The sequence below is a fragment of the Tasmannia lanceolata genome, unplaced genomic scaffold (genome assembly GCF_043159265.1).
Source record: "Tasmannia lanceolata isolate RefF3 unplaced genomic scaffold, GAP_Taslan_0.1 ptg000020l, whole genome shotgun sequence".
Taxonomy (NCBI): domain Eukaryota; kingdom Viridiplantae; phylum Streptophyta; class Magnoliopsida; order Canellales; family Winteraceae; genus Tasmannia; species Tasmannia lanceolata.
The window spans coordinates 3,071,459-3,090,203 of record NW_027518697.1 but is presented as its reverse complement, the minus strand read 5'-3'; the positions used below and the strand labels follow the sequence as shown (position 1 = coordinate 3,090,203).

The 18,745-nt window shown below is 40.3% G+C and overlaps 1 protein-coding gene across 1 annotated transcript; it reads right to left on the bottom strand.

Moving 5' to 3' along the window:
- Positions 1 to 16,155: 16,155 nt before the first annotated feature.
- On the bottom strand, positions 16,156 to 17,760 carry LOC143854830 (PKS-NRPS hybrid synthetase cheA-like). The gene has a single exon (XM_077364943.1). It carries the CDS (start codon positions 17,758 to 17,760, stop codon positions 16,156 to 16,158), a length of 1,605 nt encoding a protein of 534 aa, XP_077221058.1.
- Positions 17,761 to 18,745: the final 985 nt, after the last annotated feature.

Below are 18,745 nucleotides of genomic sequence, written 5' to 3'. Positions count from 1 at the left end.
CTATGCAGTAGGTAGACTCAGCAGCTATACCAGTAATCCTGGTAGTGATCATTGGGAAGCTCTAATTAGAGTATTGAAATATCTTAAAGGAACCATAGACTATAGTTTGCATTTCACTAAATATCCTGTTGTACTAGAAGGGTATAGCGATGCAAATTGGGTATCTGGATTTGAGACCAAATCAAGGAGTGGATATGTTTTCACTCTAGGAAGTACAACAGCTTCTTGGAAATCAACCAAGCAAACGTGTATAGCCAGATCAACTATGGAGTCTGAGTTTATTGCTTTAGAAAAAGCAAGTGAGGAAGCCGAATGGCTTAGAAACCTTCTAACTGATATTCCATTTTGGAATAAGCCAGTACCGGGTATTACAATCCACTGTGATTGTCAAGCTGCTATTGGGAGAGCAGGTAATAATGTATATAATGGTAAATCCTGACACATTCGTCGGAGACATAACTCCATAAGACAGTTGTTGAAGAATGGAGTGATAACCATTGATTATGTAAGATCAAGTGATAATATATCAGATTGTCTTACAAAAGGACTAAATAAAAATTTAGTCATGAGCACATCGAGGGGGATGGGGCTGAAGCCCACTGTTTAGATCACCTATAACAGGAACCCAACCTATCTGACTGGAGATCCCAAGAAGTAGGTTCAATGGGAAAAACAAGTTATTTGAGTGATCTGTTTTGCACCAAGTTGTATGTGAATTAAGTTCACTAAGCCTATCCCTATGATGTGGGTGCAACCTGTAACAAAAAGAGGATGAGTTGTAGGACTCTTAATGTTATCTATAGCTAACTAGCTGATTGTCAGTGGGGTGCGTAGTTACAGGGCACTCCTGATAGATACACCTATATGAGTGTGGAAGTGTGGCCGCTTCCTATGAGAATGGGCTAATTTCTCTAGAGCGCTCATGAAAACAGGACATAGCACATGGTCAAAAAGTGCGACACCGTATGAACTTGCTTATGCCTTCTGTGTTGTGTGTGTGGTATGTTGTCTCAGTTTATTACTAAAAGTGCTTGGTTCAAGACGTATGTTCACCGAGTACTTGATAAACTCGATATACCTACACTAAGTAAAGGTTCAAGTCCAAAAGACACCTCTACTGAAGCATAACACATCTTGCCTTGATCAAATCTATTTACATTTATGATTTATTTATTTCTTGTAATTTTGAATTAGTGGGGAATTGTTGACTCTTTATGTGAAAAGAATTCTTTTTGTAATTCAAACTTACAATGGGGTGTTTTTAGTAATTTTATGTATGCTTTTGGGCTTCCCTCCAAAAAGACTAAAGTCATGAGAAAACTTTAGTCCTAGATGGGAAGTGTGAGAGGATGAGAGTGGCCATATATATACTTTCACTCTCTTAACCTTGTAAATGAGCAAGAGGTTATGGGGATCCTACGCGCACGGATCCCCCACTTGGGTCCGGTGGGCTTTTGATCTTACCACACACGCGCGCCGCCCGGCCCGGCGCGGCTCGGCCGGCCGCGCGCGTGGACCTTAGGCTTTTCTTTTTCTATTATTTATTTTTCCTTTTAACGGTCAAGAATTTATTTATTTTGTTTTAATTCTTTTTTTACCGTTTGAGATTCCTTAATCGTGGTTTAGTGACCGTTTGGAAAACGTCTCTCACGCACTAAAAGAGTGAGACGTTTCATCATAACATATCGATTACCTTTCTATATAAATCGGTTTTAGAGAAAACAGAAGATCATCCTTGACGGATTCTTCTTCTGCTCTTTCTCTTCTCTGGCTTTCTCTCTGGTTTTCTGCTCAAGGCTTTTGGCAAATATAAGCGAGTTCTTAGGCATCCGGGCTGCGTGAGTGCACACCCCTGGAGCGAGAGTTGTTGTATCCTGGAGGCATACACCGAGACGCCCATCTGCACCGTTGATTCGTCATAGTGGGGGCGAGATTTGCCTTAAGGACAGCGAAGATTCTTCGTGCCTCAACTCGATAAGTGATCTAACGATTTCTTTTTCCTTCACAGATTATTATTGCAGAAAATAGTATTAGTAATCTCTGTCTTCAAGTTGTGAGATTAATTTCTTATAAGGTATTTTTCGAATCCTAAATTACAGATTTACACATCAATTTTTTCTAACAAGCCACACGTGAGCTTAAATAACTATGTCGAGAAGCATCTCAGTATCTTTAATAAAAAATTTCAGGGTCAACGACTAACAAGACATGAACAAACTACACCTTCAAGCTCCTCCAATGCGGCTAAATGTTTTGCACCTGCGGCGAGGGCGAGGTGTTAGTCATTCTTCTCCAAGTGGTTTACCGACCAGAATGGATCTTGTAATCACGTTGGGACTGCGACCAGCGATCCTACCATTTCGCCCTACCTTGTCCATCTGCTGATTACTTTTTGAAGGCGCGCGCGAGAAAGAGAAGGCGCTCCTATTTCATACTTCAGATATGCCTTACCATTGAAAGTTTTTTGATACCACCCCTTCAGACTCCTCCAATGCAACCAAGTGTGAACCAACCACACCTTTAGACTCTTCCAATGCAACCACACCCCTGCGGAACAAGTCATACCTGTATCAATATATGGCTATCTGGATACAGTTGGAACCCATCATTTTTACATCAATTATGGGGCCAAGTAATATAGTGGGTTACTTCGTTTAAGCATGTCATGTGGTTCTTTCTGCAAAGGATTCTTCTAGTTGAATCCATGATGACAATCATCCTATTAATTTGCAGGATGAAATTTGAGATTTGGATTGTTGGAATCAGGAATTTAAATCGGGATCATATTTTGCTCATTATTAAAGTACGGTTGCGCGGATATCATTTACCTAATATCAATTATATGTAAAATGAGGTATGTATTGAATTATCAGATATGTCATATGCACGACAACACATGGCACCGGGTGTTTGATGTTATTAAACAATTAGGGAAGGTTGTCTTGCTTAGCGGCTTAGGCTCTTTTCATTTAAGATTATGAAAACTGATTGTGGCCCTGTTGGTTTGGGATTATGACAACCAATGGTGACCCTGATTATTGGACTCAAAATTCATTTTGAGTCCAATAATCAGTTTGAGGGCTCATCATTGGTTGTCATAATCCCAAATGAACAGGGCCTGTAAGTGCCAACTAACTATTGGACTCAAATTTGAACATAGTTTTGAGTCCAACAATCAGTTTGGCACTCACAATCAGTTTTCATAATCTTAAACAAAACAGGGCCTTAAGTGATGGTTTTCAAGTGTGCGTTTGTGTTTCTTATAATATTTCCTAAAGTTTCATCTTAAAAGTCCATCATTTACATATGTTTTCATATGTTTCTCTAATTTTGGAAGATTTCTACCATAATTTCCAACCGAAGCCCAACAAACAACTCAGTTTCTGTGGTGACCGGAACCGAAGCAGAAATTTAAAATCTCGAGTATAGGTGGGGCACACTTCTTCACTATTGGCCCCACCATAGGGAGGGGTCATGCCCTAAATATTTTCTCAATCGGACGATCTTCACCCTTTATCCAATTGATACTGCCAAACTAAATCTTGACAGTCCAAAAAGATAAGGTTTCTCTGGCAGGGGCTATCTGAAGTGGGGCCCAAGTGAAACGAGGCAGGGGTATTTCCGTCAATAAAAGAAAAAAAAATAGAAGACATTCATTGTTAGGGTTGCACAAAAAACCGGCCAAACCGAACCAAACCGGGGCCTTTCGGTTTGGTTTGGTTTGTTTTTTCTCGGCATTGGTTCGGTCACGGTTTAGAATTTTACCGAACCGATGGGATCGGTTCGGTTCACGGTTTTAGAGTTTTAATTCGAAAATTAACCGAACCGAACCGAAAAATAGAGGAAAAGACGAAATGATTTTGTGTCATTATCAAAGCTAAGGTGAGTTAATATCATTTGCAAAGAGAAGATAGGTGATTTAAACAAGGGAGGTGTGTCTATATCAATTCCCTGTATTAAAAAGTAAAGAATACATTCACCCCTTCCCCTTAGACCATCCCTTAGAAGTATAAAAAGAATAGTCCTAAATACTTGGAGGGGCTGTCCAAGAGAAGAAAAGGGTGGGGGGCGAATATATCATCCCCTTTATAAGGCCCTCGATTAGGGTTAGAGAGGGAGGGGTCTCTTCACTTTTGTTTCATGAGAGAGAGAGAGGGAAACATATTTCAACCTTTTTTTTTTATAGATAAACGTATTTAGCTACTTGATTTGGATTTGTACCCGATAAACCGTGAACCGAACCGGTCAAAATTGGTTCGGTTATACCCCTGATCGGTTTGGTTACGGTTTGAATTTTCTCCAAACTGATGTGATTGGTTCGGTTAAAAAAACACTCCCTAAACCGAACCGGACCGAACCGTGTGCAGCCCTATTCATTGTCGCTTTCGGTGTGGAAAGCGTGGAGAGAAGCTCTTGCTCACATTCCCTTTCACGTGCCTTAAATCCTTAATCACCTACATATATAAAGGGAGATGATATTTTCACCCCCCTACATTACGTGCACACCCCCTGATAACCTGATTTGCGTGAAAAGTGGACAACTTTATGTCCAATCACGTTATAATGGGGTGTGCAAGTACTACAGGGGGGTGAAAATATCATCACCCTGAATAAAACCCCTCTTTGTTTTGAAAATTGGCCTTTCCGTCGTCTTAAAACAAGGAAAACATTATAGAGAAAGAATTAAAGAGAGAGAAAAAAAGACACAGGACGTTTTTTGCATGGCACCATCTTCTCTGTAGCTCTTTTTCCCCGCTATGGAATCCACACTTCTCTTTCTTCTTGTCATCTTCGTTTGGTATTGAAAGGCACTACTCTCTCTCTCTCTCTCTCTCTCTCTCTCTCTCTCTCTCTCTGTCTTTCTGGTTTTCATTTCTTGATTTTTTTTCTTGTTTCTTGATTGCTATAAAAAAAAAATGGTTCTGATGCGGGTTTTACCTCTGTTTTATTTCTCTTTCTTTTGGATTCCTGTTCTGTCTTTTTGTGAATTCGTTGATTCCGAAATCTTTGTATTTCTTTTTTTGAAGTTTCTGTGTGAAGGGTCTTTTCTATTATACCTTTGAGTGAGATAATGGCGGATAAGGGCTGGGACAAAGAGATGATGTGAGTTGTTGCCACGTAATCTATCTGTTGTTATTTTCATTTCTTGATTTCCCTTTCTCATTGCTATGGCTGTTGTTTCTTGGTATGAGGTTGTAGCTTTAAAATTTTCATGCATGATCATCTAGTAAGAAAGAACTTACTTACAACGGCAGAGGAATTTAGGAGAGAGTTCAACGTCCCTCTATATGATCGAGAAGGTAATGCATTGAATACTGTATGATTATCATTAATTTACTTCATTTGATTGTGTTTGTTATTAGCTGTTTGTTGTTTCTGCTATTAAACTGTTCTTTCATCTGTTCATATGCTGAAATGAAACATGTTGGTTTCTGTTTTCTCCCATTACAATATTGATTGAAAAGAGTGTGGTTTGTCATTGCAGATTGAATTGTATGCTTATATTTTTAACTTATTAGGTTGTAATATAGTTTCAAAACTCCCCCGCGTTATCATAGACTCCCCCAAGTTGACGCCCTTTTACCATGGTCATGTTCTTGTCCAAGTCCGCGTTTTACCCCACAAAGTAAATCAAAACTCCTTTGACTCCCCTAGTTATAACCGTGTGTGCCGATCGTGCCAAGTTGGCTAGGTATTGCTCTGGCCGCGTTTTTACGCACATCCACATTTTCTATGACTGGACTGGATTGTATGCAATGCTTATGACTTTGTCCTATTAAACTTAACCTTTCCTCTGTTTATATGCTGAAACAGAGTAGGGTTGTTTTTGGCTTAGTTGAGTAAGTTTTAAAATGACCCAGCTGTATTACAGGTGTCCACCTAGCCACCTTGGGGCTTTGATAAGTGCAGTCACCTTGTTTAAGTAAACCTAGTTGGGTTCAATGTGACCAATGTTGTCTTCATTGTCAGCAATGTTAGCAATGTTGCCTTCATTGTCATCCTTACATTATAAAAAATGCAGATGTTTAGAAACATATTGTTACACTAACTGCATGATTATATGACTATTCAGACATTAAATATGCAATTAGTAATTCTAAGAAGCATGGTAGGCTGTGTATATCACTCGTATCAGTTCATGCATCATTTTCTTACTGCCTTTTTTTCAGTAAGCATTCGTCACTGTTCTCTCATTTGGTGTCATTGTAAAGGGAAGGATTGTCCTTTTCTATTGTAGACGACATATACGTCTAATAGATGAATTGGGTTAAGTCCTTGTCCTTATTTTAGGCAACAAATTCAGAATTGGAGGTTATCTTTTACGAATACAAGGGCATTGAACTTCATCTCATCCGTTCCTCTTATTCAAATGTATTGGCACGAACAAACTTATCACAAGTAAAACTACTTAATTAAGTGACAAGTCAATAAATTTTTAAGATGTTGAAGTTGTATGATCATGGTTCACATCTACAAGCCCAAAACTATGTTTTCAGAGGTAGATGCATCTAGCAAGGTGTTTTCCTTTTGAGGCATGAGGTGTAAGCCTCATAAATTTTTTGAATTTATACATAAAAAATTAAACGAATTAAGAAAAAATCAAAAATACAAAAAAAAAAATCAAAAATATATTGGCACTACCGTGCATGTTTTGATAATTGCACTAAGACATCTTGTCTTTTATTAATTAAACAGTGTTCAAAGGTTATTACAGTTCCCAAAATGCTCCTACAAGCTAATTAAAAAAGAAAAGACAAGTTTGTGTAATTATTTAAACGTAGTAGTCCCAATATTAGTAGCCTATACATATTCTTTATTTTCAATAAAATATTATTATCCAACCATCAATACACTAACAAAATAAAGCACATTATCAAATTTCTTACATCATAGTTCTTGAAATAAAAATTACATAACATCATCAATTAAATTCAGTAATCTCTGCCCCTGCATCAATATCAACATCATCCTCATCACCATAAGAGATGCCCCCCCTCATGATCACCACAATCATCATAGTCCTCATCAACTACTTATATGAGGTTCTGTTATAGCTTTACTTTTAGATTTACCTACATTAATATGTAATTTATTACTTATTAGAAATCACTCAGAAGTATAAGTAGATGATAGACTTGACAAAACTAAAATTAAAATGTTCTCTCAACCAAAAGCCCTGCATGTGACTGCTCATCCGGTTGTTTGTGAAAGCAACCAGGAGACGTGGCCAAAAATCATTGGCTGTCCCCGGGAGGATGTACTGGTTGTGCACCCCCCTTATCATTTTCTTTTATATATATGCATACAGTTATGATTATAACATATCAGTGAGAGGCCCTAGTCACCTGGTCTTGCTTAAGCAAGTTGGCAACTATGGGTCCATCGTACTGACAAATGGATGCTTCGTTTTTATTTTCTAATTGTACTTTGGGAATGCTGTCTTTTACAGGTATTGATGTTCCTGGGGGTTTCTTATTGAACCATTGGTCCACCTTTTATTACACGTCTTACTATGGACTGTGTGAGAATCTTGAGGCCAAAGAAGCTGATGCCAAGGTGATGATTTGGATGGATTCTAAATTTGATAATTTCTAGTGCGTTCTTGCAAGTGAGGTTGTTATTGCGTTCTAACTTCTTTTTTCATTCGTATTCGCAGGCTCAAGTACCAGCAATAGATGAACCACAACTACACCTTCAAGATCCTTCAATGCAACAAAGTGTTGTGCAACTGCAGCGAGATGTTACTCATTCTTCTACAAGTGCTTTACAAAACGTAATGGATAGCCAAAACATGTTTGGACATCTACCAGAGAGCTTAATGGATCGCCAAATCATATTGGGACAGGCACTAGAGAGGTTAAAGGAACGCCAAATCATGTTGAACTTAATGGATCGCCAAATCAGGTTGGGACAGCCACCTGAGAGCCTAATGGATCGCCAAATCATGTTGGGACAGCCACCAGAGAGCTTAATGGATCGCCAAATCATGTTGGGACAGCCACCGGAGAGCAGAATGGATCGCCAAATCATGTTGGGACAGCCACCTGAGAGCTTAATGGATCGCCAAATCATGTGGGGAAAGACACATGTGAGCTTAGATAACTATGTCAAGAAGCATCTGAGTATCTTTAATAAAAATAATTGTGGTCAACGACCAGGAATGCATGAACAACTAAACCTTCAAACTCCTCCAATGCAACAAAGTTTTGGGCAGCTGTGGCAAGGTGTTGGTCATTCTTCTCCAAGTGGTTTCCTTACCAGAATAGATCCTGAAATCACGTTGGGACAACTTTCAGCTAGCCAACCAAACCTTCAGACTCCTCCAATGCAACAAAGTGTTGGGAGGCTGTGGCAAGGTGTTGGTCATTCTTCTTCAAGTAGTTTACAAACTGGAGTGGATCCTGAACTCACATTGGGACAGCCATTGGCGAGCCAACCGAACCTTCAGTCTCCTCCAATGCAACAAAGTGTTGGGAGGCTGTGGCAAGGTGTTGGTCATTCTTCTTCGAGTAGTTTGCAAACTGGAGTGGACCCTGAACTCACATTGGGACAGCCATCTGCGAGCCAACCGAACCTTCAGACTCCTCCAATGCAACAAATTGTTGGGAGGCTGTGGCAAGGTGTTGCTCATTCTTCTCTGAGTGGTTTACAAACTGGAGTGGATCCTGAACTCACATTTGGACAGCCATCGGTGAGCCAACCAAACTTTCAGACTCGTCCAATGCAACCAAGTGTTGGGAGGCTGCGGCGAGGTGTTGGCCATTCTTCTCTGAGTGGTTTACAAACTGGATTGGATCCTGAACTCACATTTGGACAGCCATCGGTGAGCCAACCAAACCTTCAGACTCGTCCAATGCAACCAAGTGTTGGGAGGCTGCGGCGAGGTGTTGGTCATTCTTCTCTGAGTGGTTTACAAACTGGATTGGATCCTGAACTCACATTTGGACAGCCATCGGTGAGCCAACCAAACCTTCAGACTCGTCCAATGCAACCAAGTGTTGGGAGGCTGCGGCGAGGTGTTGGTCATTCTTCTCTGAGTGGTTTACCGACTGGAGTGGATCCTGAAATCACATTGGCACAGCCACAAGCGAGCTTATCGTCTTCCAGAATTAATGAGAAGCAGATTCAGCACTCTCCTCGCAGAGAAAGGAGACCCTAGAGGCAGCTTGCCAATATGGACAGATTGTCACCAACTAATCAAAACAGGTATTATTCGTCACTCTAAACCTTAGCTCGCTGGGTTTGCTTGTTTAATGGGTTATTTTGGTTTATAATCTTTCTATTGCATATGTGTACGTAAGGCACTGCTTATGATAATTGTTTGCAATCGCAGTTGCAACAACTATCATGTTCCAAAATTCAGGCTCCCAAGGTTTGGGCTTTCTGAGCCAGGCTTGTTTAAGTTCTGCTTGAGTTTTATAGATTCACTTTTTAATAGATGCCATGCTCTGCCCAAGTCATTGGCTTTGGCTTTGGGTAATGTTGGATCAACTAGGCCTGTTTTATTTCCTTAATTGCACAGTTAGGCTATCATTCTGTTATTTGATGTAAAATTCATCTACAAGTTCGAGAAAATCAATTCGTTGCAGTTTGTCACATTGAGATGCTAAACACTGGAAAGAACAGAAATTTATAGCAGATGTTTTTCCCTGATATACTTTACTATTGTCCTGTTAAAGATTGATCTCCTCTAGTTGCGATAATATGAAGCAGTAAGATGGAAGCTGCATTATATAATACTGCTGATGGTCCATCATGTTTTGCTGAGTTAGTGCAGTTTCGGGTGACTATCTAAATGTATGAGTGCACAGAATGAAAACAGTCGAAGTATATTGTTGATCTTCTCCATGGATTTTGTCCTCAAAAGAAGAGAAATTTCTTAAAACTCCTGTAACAGTTTATTTTTGTTTCATGGATTCCTATTATTTTGTTCCTAGTCTCATTGGTGTTGCAAGTGACTTGGACCCACATGTTATTCTCCCAAACCATTTATCCTGGTAGCTGCAACTTATGGTTCTTGTAGTTATGACTTTGATTTTATGTACAGTTTAAAGTTACTTTTAACGCTTCAATGGGGAGTTCGCCAAATTTGCCAAAGTTTCAGCTGCTGCCTGCTCAACATCAACAAGAGGTTTTAGCATGAGCAAAGGCACGCACATCTGGAAACCTCGTATCATCCCTCTCAGGCAACTATTCCAATGTGGGTCTATGAAGGTTGATTTTTGTTCAATTCAATCAGCTTTGCAGGTGGTATATATTCTTCTGACAATAAAGGTCCATTTCCAAGATGGTGGCTTTTGATTTAACCAGAAATTCAACTGAGATATTTGTGATAGATGCAATGTTTAGACTGCTATTTTCAGCAATACATATTCATCAGAGTCATTCTCTTTCAGTGGCTTTAAAACAGCCCTATGAAAATGCAAACACTTTGTAATGGATGGAAAAATTCACCAATAAAACCCTTGTCTCTTGGATTTTGTTTCCTTTTTTATTTATTTTGAATGTTCTTTTCATTGCTATCTGAAACTGTTCTTTTTGTGGACGGCTATTGTGAGATGAATTAGATGATGGTTCATTTGCATTACACTGCAGAAAACCTGCAACTGGGCCAACCTCAAAAGGAACTTTATAAAATGTTCTGTTCAATGTTTATTCTGATTAACCAATTCATACATTTGCCTGCTTGAGGAAAATTATGACAAAATATTTTTCACCTTGTGGAAGCACCTATATCAGACCTGCTGGTTATTTCAGCAATTTCGGCTAATTTTTTATTTCTTTACAGAATTTTGGCTGAAATTTCAGTAACTTCGGCCGAAATTTCGGCCCAAAAAACCGACATTTCGTATGCTTCTACAAAATTTCAACCGAAATTTCAGTTTCGGTGAGGGCTGAAATTATACCCAAACCAAAATTTAAAACCTTGTTAAAAGCGAGTTCCTAGAGACATCGCATAAGGCATTTTGCGGGTGGGCTGTTGCCTGTGAGAGCAGCCACATATGCTCAGATTTTGTCTTATTCATTTAATTCATCTGAGGTGGTCGTGCCACTCTCACATGCAACAGGCCAGGCGTGAAATGCATTCTTTGATGGTCCCTAGCAAATCCCTTGTTAAAAAGTTGTAGAAGGGATTTATTATCATGCAACAAATCCAATGCCGAAGAGATTGTACAAGTGTGAAACTGAATGACTAGAGAAGGGTGGAATGGTCCTTTTACCTGCACAGTGTCATGAAGTAGATCTTCAAACCGTGTCACAAATTATATTTTTCTTTCATTAAAAGTCCAATGGCCAAAAAAGGTAATTCGGCTCAAATGGCCATTTAGGGTAGTAGTGGGACTGACGAGAAAGGTCCAATATTTATCAACAAGCATTTAATCCATAAAACAAAACAGAAATGATTAATTGCATCACCCAACATCCATCAACAAACATTAAGATTGTCTAAATATTGATTATTTAGCATATCACCAATCTCAATGTGGCTCACAACTTGATCAGTCCACTACATGAATGTAGAACAACCCACAGCCACCAAGGTGCACCCCATAGGGGTGGGGACATCCCTCATATTTATAGTAAAACCACTAATAGGAGATCCCCTCGCACACTCCCGATATATGATACAACAAGCACACATCCCTCATATTTATGAAAAGCATGAAATTTTTGGAAAAGCTTTTCTTTTCCAAACTTTTTTAGAAAATTCCTGCAATCCAAGAAGGGGCTCTCTCTCTCTCTCTCTCTCGTACGGAGAAACCCAAGTAATAAATTATCTAACCTCATCTTTATTTCTCTCTCTTTTACCATGGCTAAGAGAAGACCTATTCTTTGTAACCTGAGATTTTTCCTTTTCTTCCGTGTATAGGTAATGTCTTCATTGCCCAATAATGCAATAGCGACCACCGTAAACACTTAAAGTTGAAATTAAACACATGCACTATGACAGTTGAGGGGAGGTAGGTGCTCCCATTACTAGTCCAACATCACCAAGACCCACAAAACACCATCTTTGAAGAACCCTTATCCATTTTCAGGACTTTTTTCCTCCATTACATGAAGAAGGAGAACATGGCTTTGGTCCAGTGTCGGCCATGAAGTCTATTTGCACTCGTTTGACTTGCTTTGGTTAATTAACTATCCCATCCAATCTCCTCAACTGTTCAACCGCGTTTACAAACATACTTCAATAAATGCTTAATTATTTTCTCTACTCTGTATGGTGGGAGTAGTGGACCTTGATGCTTATATAAGGAGGTTTGAGATGGGAGAGTAGAAAGCAAGAAAGAGAAGAGATTTGGAGAAGGAATCATGGGTCATTCTGCAAAATGGGTGTCTGTGTTTCTTCTCTTTGTCAGCATTGTGTTTCATTTGAGTGCAACTACGTTAGGAGATCAGTATGATGATGGAAGGTTCGGCGGTCGCCGGGGAGGTGGATTTGGAGGGCGGAATGACTGCCGAGGTTTTCGGGGTTGCCGAGGTGGTGGCGGTGGGCTCGGTGGAGGTGGTGGTGGAGGTTTTGGTGGAGGTGGTGGTGGCGGCATTGGCGGTGGGTCGGGCCACGGTGGAGGGTTTGGTGGTGGTGTGGGTGTAGGTGGTGGTAGTAGCGGTGGTGTGGGAGGTGGTGGTGGTTTTGGTGGTGGTGGGGGAGGTGGTGAGGGTGGTGGGTCCGGACACGGTGGAGGATTTGGTGCAGGTGGTGGTGTGGGAGGTGGTGCGGGAGGAGGCATTGGAGGAGGCGGTGGAGCGGGTGGTGGAGGTGGAGGTGGAATTGGTGGTGGCTCCGGACATGGTGGAGGATTCGGCGCGGGTGGTGGCATAGGAGGTGGTGCAGGAGGAGGCCTTGGCGGTGGCGGCGGTGGTGGCGGCGGTGGAGGCGGAGGTGGGGGTGGAGTTGGTGGTGGCTCTGGACACGGTGGAGGATTTGGTGCGGGTGGTGGTGTAGGAGGTGGTGCAGGCGGCGGTGTTGGTGGTGGTGGAGGATTTGGTGGGGGTGGAGGAGGTGGTGTTGGTGGTGGTTCTGGTCATGGTGGTGGGTTCGGTGCTGGTGGTGGTGTAGGAGGTGGTGCAGGAGGAGGCCTCGGTGGTGGGGGTGGGGGTGGGGGTGGAGGTGGAGGTGGAGGTGGAGTTGGTGGTGGGTCTGGACACGGTGGCGGGTTCGGTGCGGGTGGTGGTGTAGGAGGTGGGGCTGGCGGCAGTGTCGGTGGTGGTGGAGGATTTGGAGGGGGTGGTGCTGGTGGTGCTGGTGGTGGTTCCGGTCACGGTGGTGGATTCGGTGCCGGTGGTGGTGCTGGTGGAGGTGGAGGATTAGGTGGTGGAGGAGGCCTTGGCGGTGGACATGGAATCGGTGGCGGTGCGGGTGGTGGCATTGGAATCGGAATCGGAGTCGGTGTTGGAGTCGGCGGTGGTGCCGGTGGTGGTGCTGGTGGCGGAGCCGGTGGCGGAGCCGGTGGCGGTTTTTAAGCTTAGTCCCACTCTTAAACTATTACTCTAACGTGTTTGTGTTTTTAGAGTCTAAACCAAAAGTGTGTTCTGGTCATTTACAAGCTAGGAATTCTCCACAGTTTAAGCTTTTTCACTATGATTTAGTCGTTTGTTGCGAGCTCATAAAAGGCTTTGAATTGAAAGTGTAATTTTGATAAATCCTGGTCATTGAATCTCTCTTTCGTTTTCTTATTTCTCTACTCTTCTCCTTCAACTCCTTATATTTAGTACATTTTGTAAGTAACACCTCCGTGATACTGAAATACTTAAATTTATTTCTCATGAATGATACATGCACCACAACTGATGAAATAAAGAAAAGCATATGTTCACCCATGAGTGGACTATAAAATCCATAGATAATTAAACCTCGTGTCAAAATTAAGGGTCTCTTTAATTACAACTAGAATTTAAAGCCTCCCATTGGTTATCCGCTATATGTTTCAAAGGGGGACCCACTATACGAACCAATGGGAGGCTTTATAAACAACTAAAGTGCAGTTAATCTCTATGTGCTGTAGCGCAGGAACGCTTTTCTCTAATCTTAAATATGTTTATTTGCAAAAAATAATTATACTAGTTTTGAAAATAAAAAAGATAAGGGCAGTGATAAATCAACTCCCTTATATCTTAAATCGACTCCTTTAACGTTTTACGTTGACCACTTTAACGTTATACATTAAAGCACTACCCATACAGCCGGTTACAAAAACTGATAAATATCGTAAAGTTGTAATCTGGGTGGGGCCATGTCTTCCCACAACGCGTCTCCCGAAAATGCCCACATTATGAAATGACCAGATTGCCCTTACCTAAATTGGGGATTTCCTCTAAGCCTTATGCTGCCAACATTGGGCTTTAAAATTAGACCCGGCAAAATGGGACCTGTACCCTCGGGCCGCGGGTACACCTGGCCAGCAGGGGTACGGGTACCAATTTCATTCCCCGCGAAAAAAAATACCCGCACCCAACCCGTACCCGTGACCCGCGGGTGGGTCTGGGTCGGGCGTTGGTGCCCGCGGGTTACCCGCCATTCGGTTTTCAACTTTTTATTCTTAAGCCCTAAACACTAAACAGTAAAAAATAGACTATGTGGGTGGGCCAACAAAACAAGTCAAAGCAATAAGACTATGTGAGTGGTATCGTTGGTTGTACCCAAACAAACACTTAAGTAAATGAAAAATTGTATAATGAATGGGCGTCTAAACATGTACTCATCATTCCATCCTTGATATTTGATCCACCAGCACCTGACTTGTTAAGAAGCTGCTGTTGGATTAAATATCAAGGCTTGTACATCCATCGTACCACCTTTATGTGTTCATACACCCATTCATCATATAATTTCTTTTGGTAAATATATATATAATTTCTTCTTTAAATTTGCCGGGTTACCCGCGGGTATACCCGTACCCGCCCGGGTGGGTTCCCGGTTCATGAAAGACTACCCGTACCCGCGCCGGTATTTCTTACCCGTACCCACCAGTACCCGTACCCGTGCGGGTTACCCGTTTGCTAGGTCTATTTAAAATGACCAGATTGCTCGAGGTTCTTAAAGCCTTTCATGTTATGCGATGCACAAATGGTATTAGCATTCCTCTTTTAAAAAATATCCATTCTAGATTCACAGATGCAAAATTCATGATCAAGATTTCTATCAGCAAAGCAAAAAAATAAATTGCAATATGAACTAATGAAAATCAGAAGGATTTCCATAAGAACAGTACAGTGAGCTCGAAAGATAATAAGGGTGTCGATTTATAACTGCCCTAAAGAAACCCCAAAAAATAGATAAAAAAAAACTGGGTACGTTTTTTACATGTTGGCCGTGGAGCTCTATCCTGAAGGAATTCTGAATTCTATAGAGAGTAAAAATGTACACATGTACAGTTTGAATGGGAAATACAGAGGCCCCTTTCCCGACCCAAAAAGAATTTTTAGAATCATTTTCCATTCATTTACAAGAGAGAGAAAGACGGGTAATTGGTTGGAAGAGATTGCACTCACCAAACAAACATGGAAATTTCAATCTTGGAATGTATGGATGGTTTATCTTATGATCACCAAGAAACAGAAGTACAAAGGGTTGAAGAAGGTTTTGAGAATGTTGTCTGACACGGTATTCTCAACCACATGAATATGGTTCTTATTTTGCTTCTCCAACTACGTATTCCAAGTGCAGACCCAGAATACTAAATTACTTGATTGACATTCCATTAAAAAAAATTCAAAAAACTCAAATCAAGTTTCATTAACTAATAACAACCCAAAGGTTCATTTACAGAACTAGACTTCATAAAAAAACAACAAAATGAACGACATATACAATGGAGTCCTATGGTGCAAATGGTAACCTTGATGAACCAATATTCCTGCAAAATAATTAAGAGAAACAAATCAATGTCTTAATGAAAAACAGAAAATAAAAAAACATGTAAAGTTCATGATAATTTATTATTACCTTTCACTACTAGCACAATTGTACCAATTGGAAATACGATAAAGAACTGTATAACAAAATTTTGGAGGTACATCTAAAGTCTAGCAAAAGCTAGCAGCCCCATTAGGATAAATATTGAAATCTGAAATGTTAATTTCACTACCAGCACTAGTGGGGATGAGGGGAGAAAACTGAGGTGTTGTCATTCTGGTCATATCATTTTGTTGTCATGTTCGTCTATTGTGCCCAATGCCATTGCATGTACTACATTTTCTTGCTCCCACAATCTCAAATTCTGAAGGTTCTCTTGTTGTGCTACGCATTGATTTTTTATTCTTGGATGTCGGCGGACGTCCTCTAGGATTTTGAATGCTAGGCTCACGAAGCATAGGCATCGAAGTACCTATTAGATGAGAAAGTTGATTTAAGGCAACTTCTTGTTGAGAAAAAGGCCATTTTGTATATTCCTCCTGGAAGTCATCAAGTATCATTTTCATTTTTTCTTTATTATTTTTCACAACTCCAATATCACTGAACGTTCGATCATCTATCCTCCACTGTGAGTGAATATCACCTAGATGTAGTACCTTGCCTTCATCCAACAAGCTTCTCATCTTGTGTGTGCAAGGAAGTCCCATAGTTGCAGTAAAATGATTCTTGCATGTAGGCAAATTTGGATTACTTGTAGCCAACTTATATTGCTTGAAAAGCTCTCTTAATGCAAAAATTGATACATGATTAATAAGCTCATCAAAAAACAAGATACGCAAGTCGCTAGGAACCTTAATTTTTTCAGCTGAAAGCTTGGTCTTGATTTCTTCAAATTGATTTTCAATTGCCAGGCATATTTTAGTTTTAACCAAATAAAAGTCACCAGTTGAAAGTTGCAAGTATATTTTAAGCATGGAATGCGCTCCTTCTACCCTTGAAGTAGCACGATTACTAAAATGAAGATACTTCTCTGTCCATGCCTTTATGAAGCATTCTTTAAAAAGAAGCCAAGTGGAAGAGATGTAGTTAAGAGCAATCACTTTGTCTTTAAACTCATCTTGAAAATCTTTCCAAGCTTTATGATATGCCATTTCAGTTGGAGATTCTATCAAAGTACTCCAAGAAGAAAAGAATATATCCCAAATGTCTCCATCTTGAAAATGACGTTTGCATTTTGATAAAATATTCTTCTCAATATGCCACACACACAAAAGATTCATGGCTCTTGGAAAGACTACCTGTATGGCTCTCATTAAGGCCAACTCCCTATCAGTAACAATTACTGTAGGTTTGGAAACATTGTCCAACATGTCATGGAACATTTTCAAGGCCCATACATAATCTTCAGTTTCCTCTTTCTGTAAAAAAGCAAAGCATGAATAGAAAGAAGAATTAAAGCTTGTCACGCCAACAACATCGAGTAATGGCATCTTGTACTTATTAGTCTTATATGTGCAATCCATCACAAAAACATTCGAATAGCTCCTTCTTAATGTTATCGACTTAGAGTGAGCGAAGAATAGATGTGTCAAACGACCTTCATCATATTCAACAGAATAGTAGAATCCACCATCAGCAAGTTCATCTAGTAAAGCTTGGATTGGGGTGCGACCTGCAAGGATATCTTTACGAATCTTGGCTGTGCAATTGTAAACATCTCTTGATATGGCTAAAAGTTGTGGGTTACTTCGCCTAAGAGAAGTAAGCATTTGATGTGGTTGTATACCAGCGGTAGTCATTTCTTTAATCCGTAAGACCTCTTCCTTTGAAAGACGCCAGCTAGAAGGATGACCAGATATGTCTGTTGAAGCTTTATGGTTGTGGTCTAGATTTTTTATCATCAATATCCATGAACCACAACTTTTCCTTCTACCGTCAATTCTAAACGGACAATTTGTAAGACGTGAGCATGTTTTCTTCTTACCTTGATTCGTGATGGCCTTACGAGTATCCTGGTAAACACCTCCCCTATCACACTTAAGGACAAGTTTCTTTTCTTCTTTTGATCTCCTAATAGTTATTATGTATCCTTGGGACCTTGCAAAGCTACTAACATGTTCAATAAGCTATTCTCGACTTTGAAAGTGTGTAATTGAAGGCGGAAGCATTTCCTTGTGCTCAAGGGATTCTTCTTGACTTTGGATGTCCATCAAAGGTGTGGAACTATATAACCTGTAATAAGTTACAGAAGCATCATTTAAAAAAATATGCATTTAGTCAAGTCATGCATGCACCTAATATACCTACTACAGCAAATGAAAATGGGCATTCATGTATGAGACACCCTTAACTATTGCCCCATTACAGAATGTGAGTGGTGAAAATTAGCGACAAATTTTAGTTCTTAAGAGAAATAGAGACAACTGAACATGTGCATTAAATGAGATGTGCCCCTTGACTTCTTGATTTGTCCAGATATAATTTGAAGTGTAGATGCCATAGTCCATAGTCCATACTATATTGCTAGTAAAGTTTATCATTGCTATTGTTGTTTTGAATTCGAGATGTCTGTCTCCCAGTTCCCCAACTTCAAGTTCTCAAGAGAAGGTATCCATTCCCTATAGCAAAATGAGATGTCAAGTTCTAAACAGAAGGTATCCATTCCATTCTTACTATAGTGCCACTCCCATCATAAGGCTTGAGAAATTCATCTTCTTCATCTTCTCAAGTAGGCCTAGATGTGTAGGCTGCTGTGATGAATGCACCTTTGAGTGGGGAACGTGTTGAATGCCAACATCATCCTAATACTAATAAGGAAAATCAATGGCCACTCAGTATTTTCGAGTACGTACTTTATTAACCATAGATAGTGACATCACTCTGTTT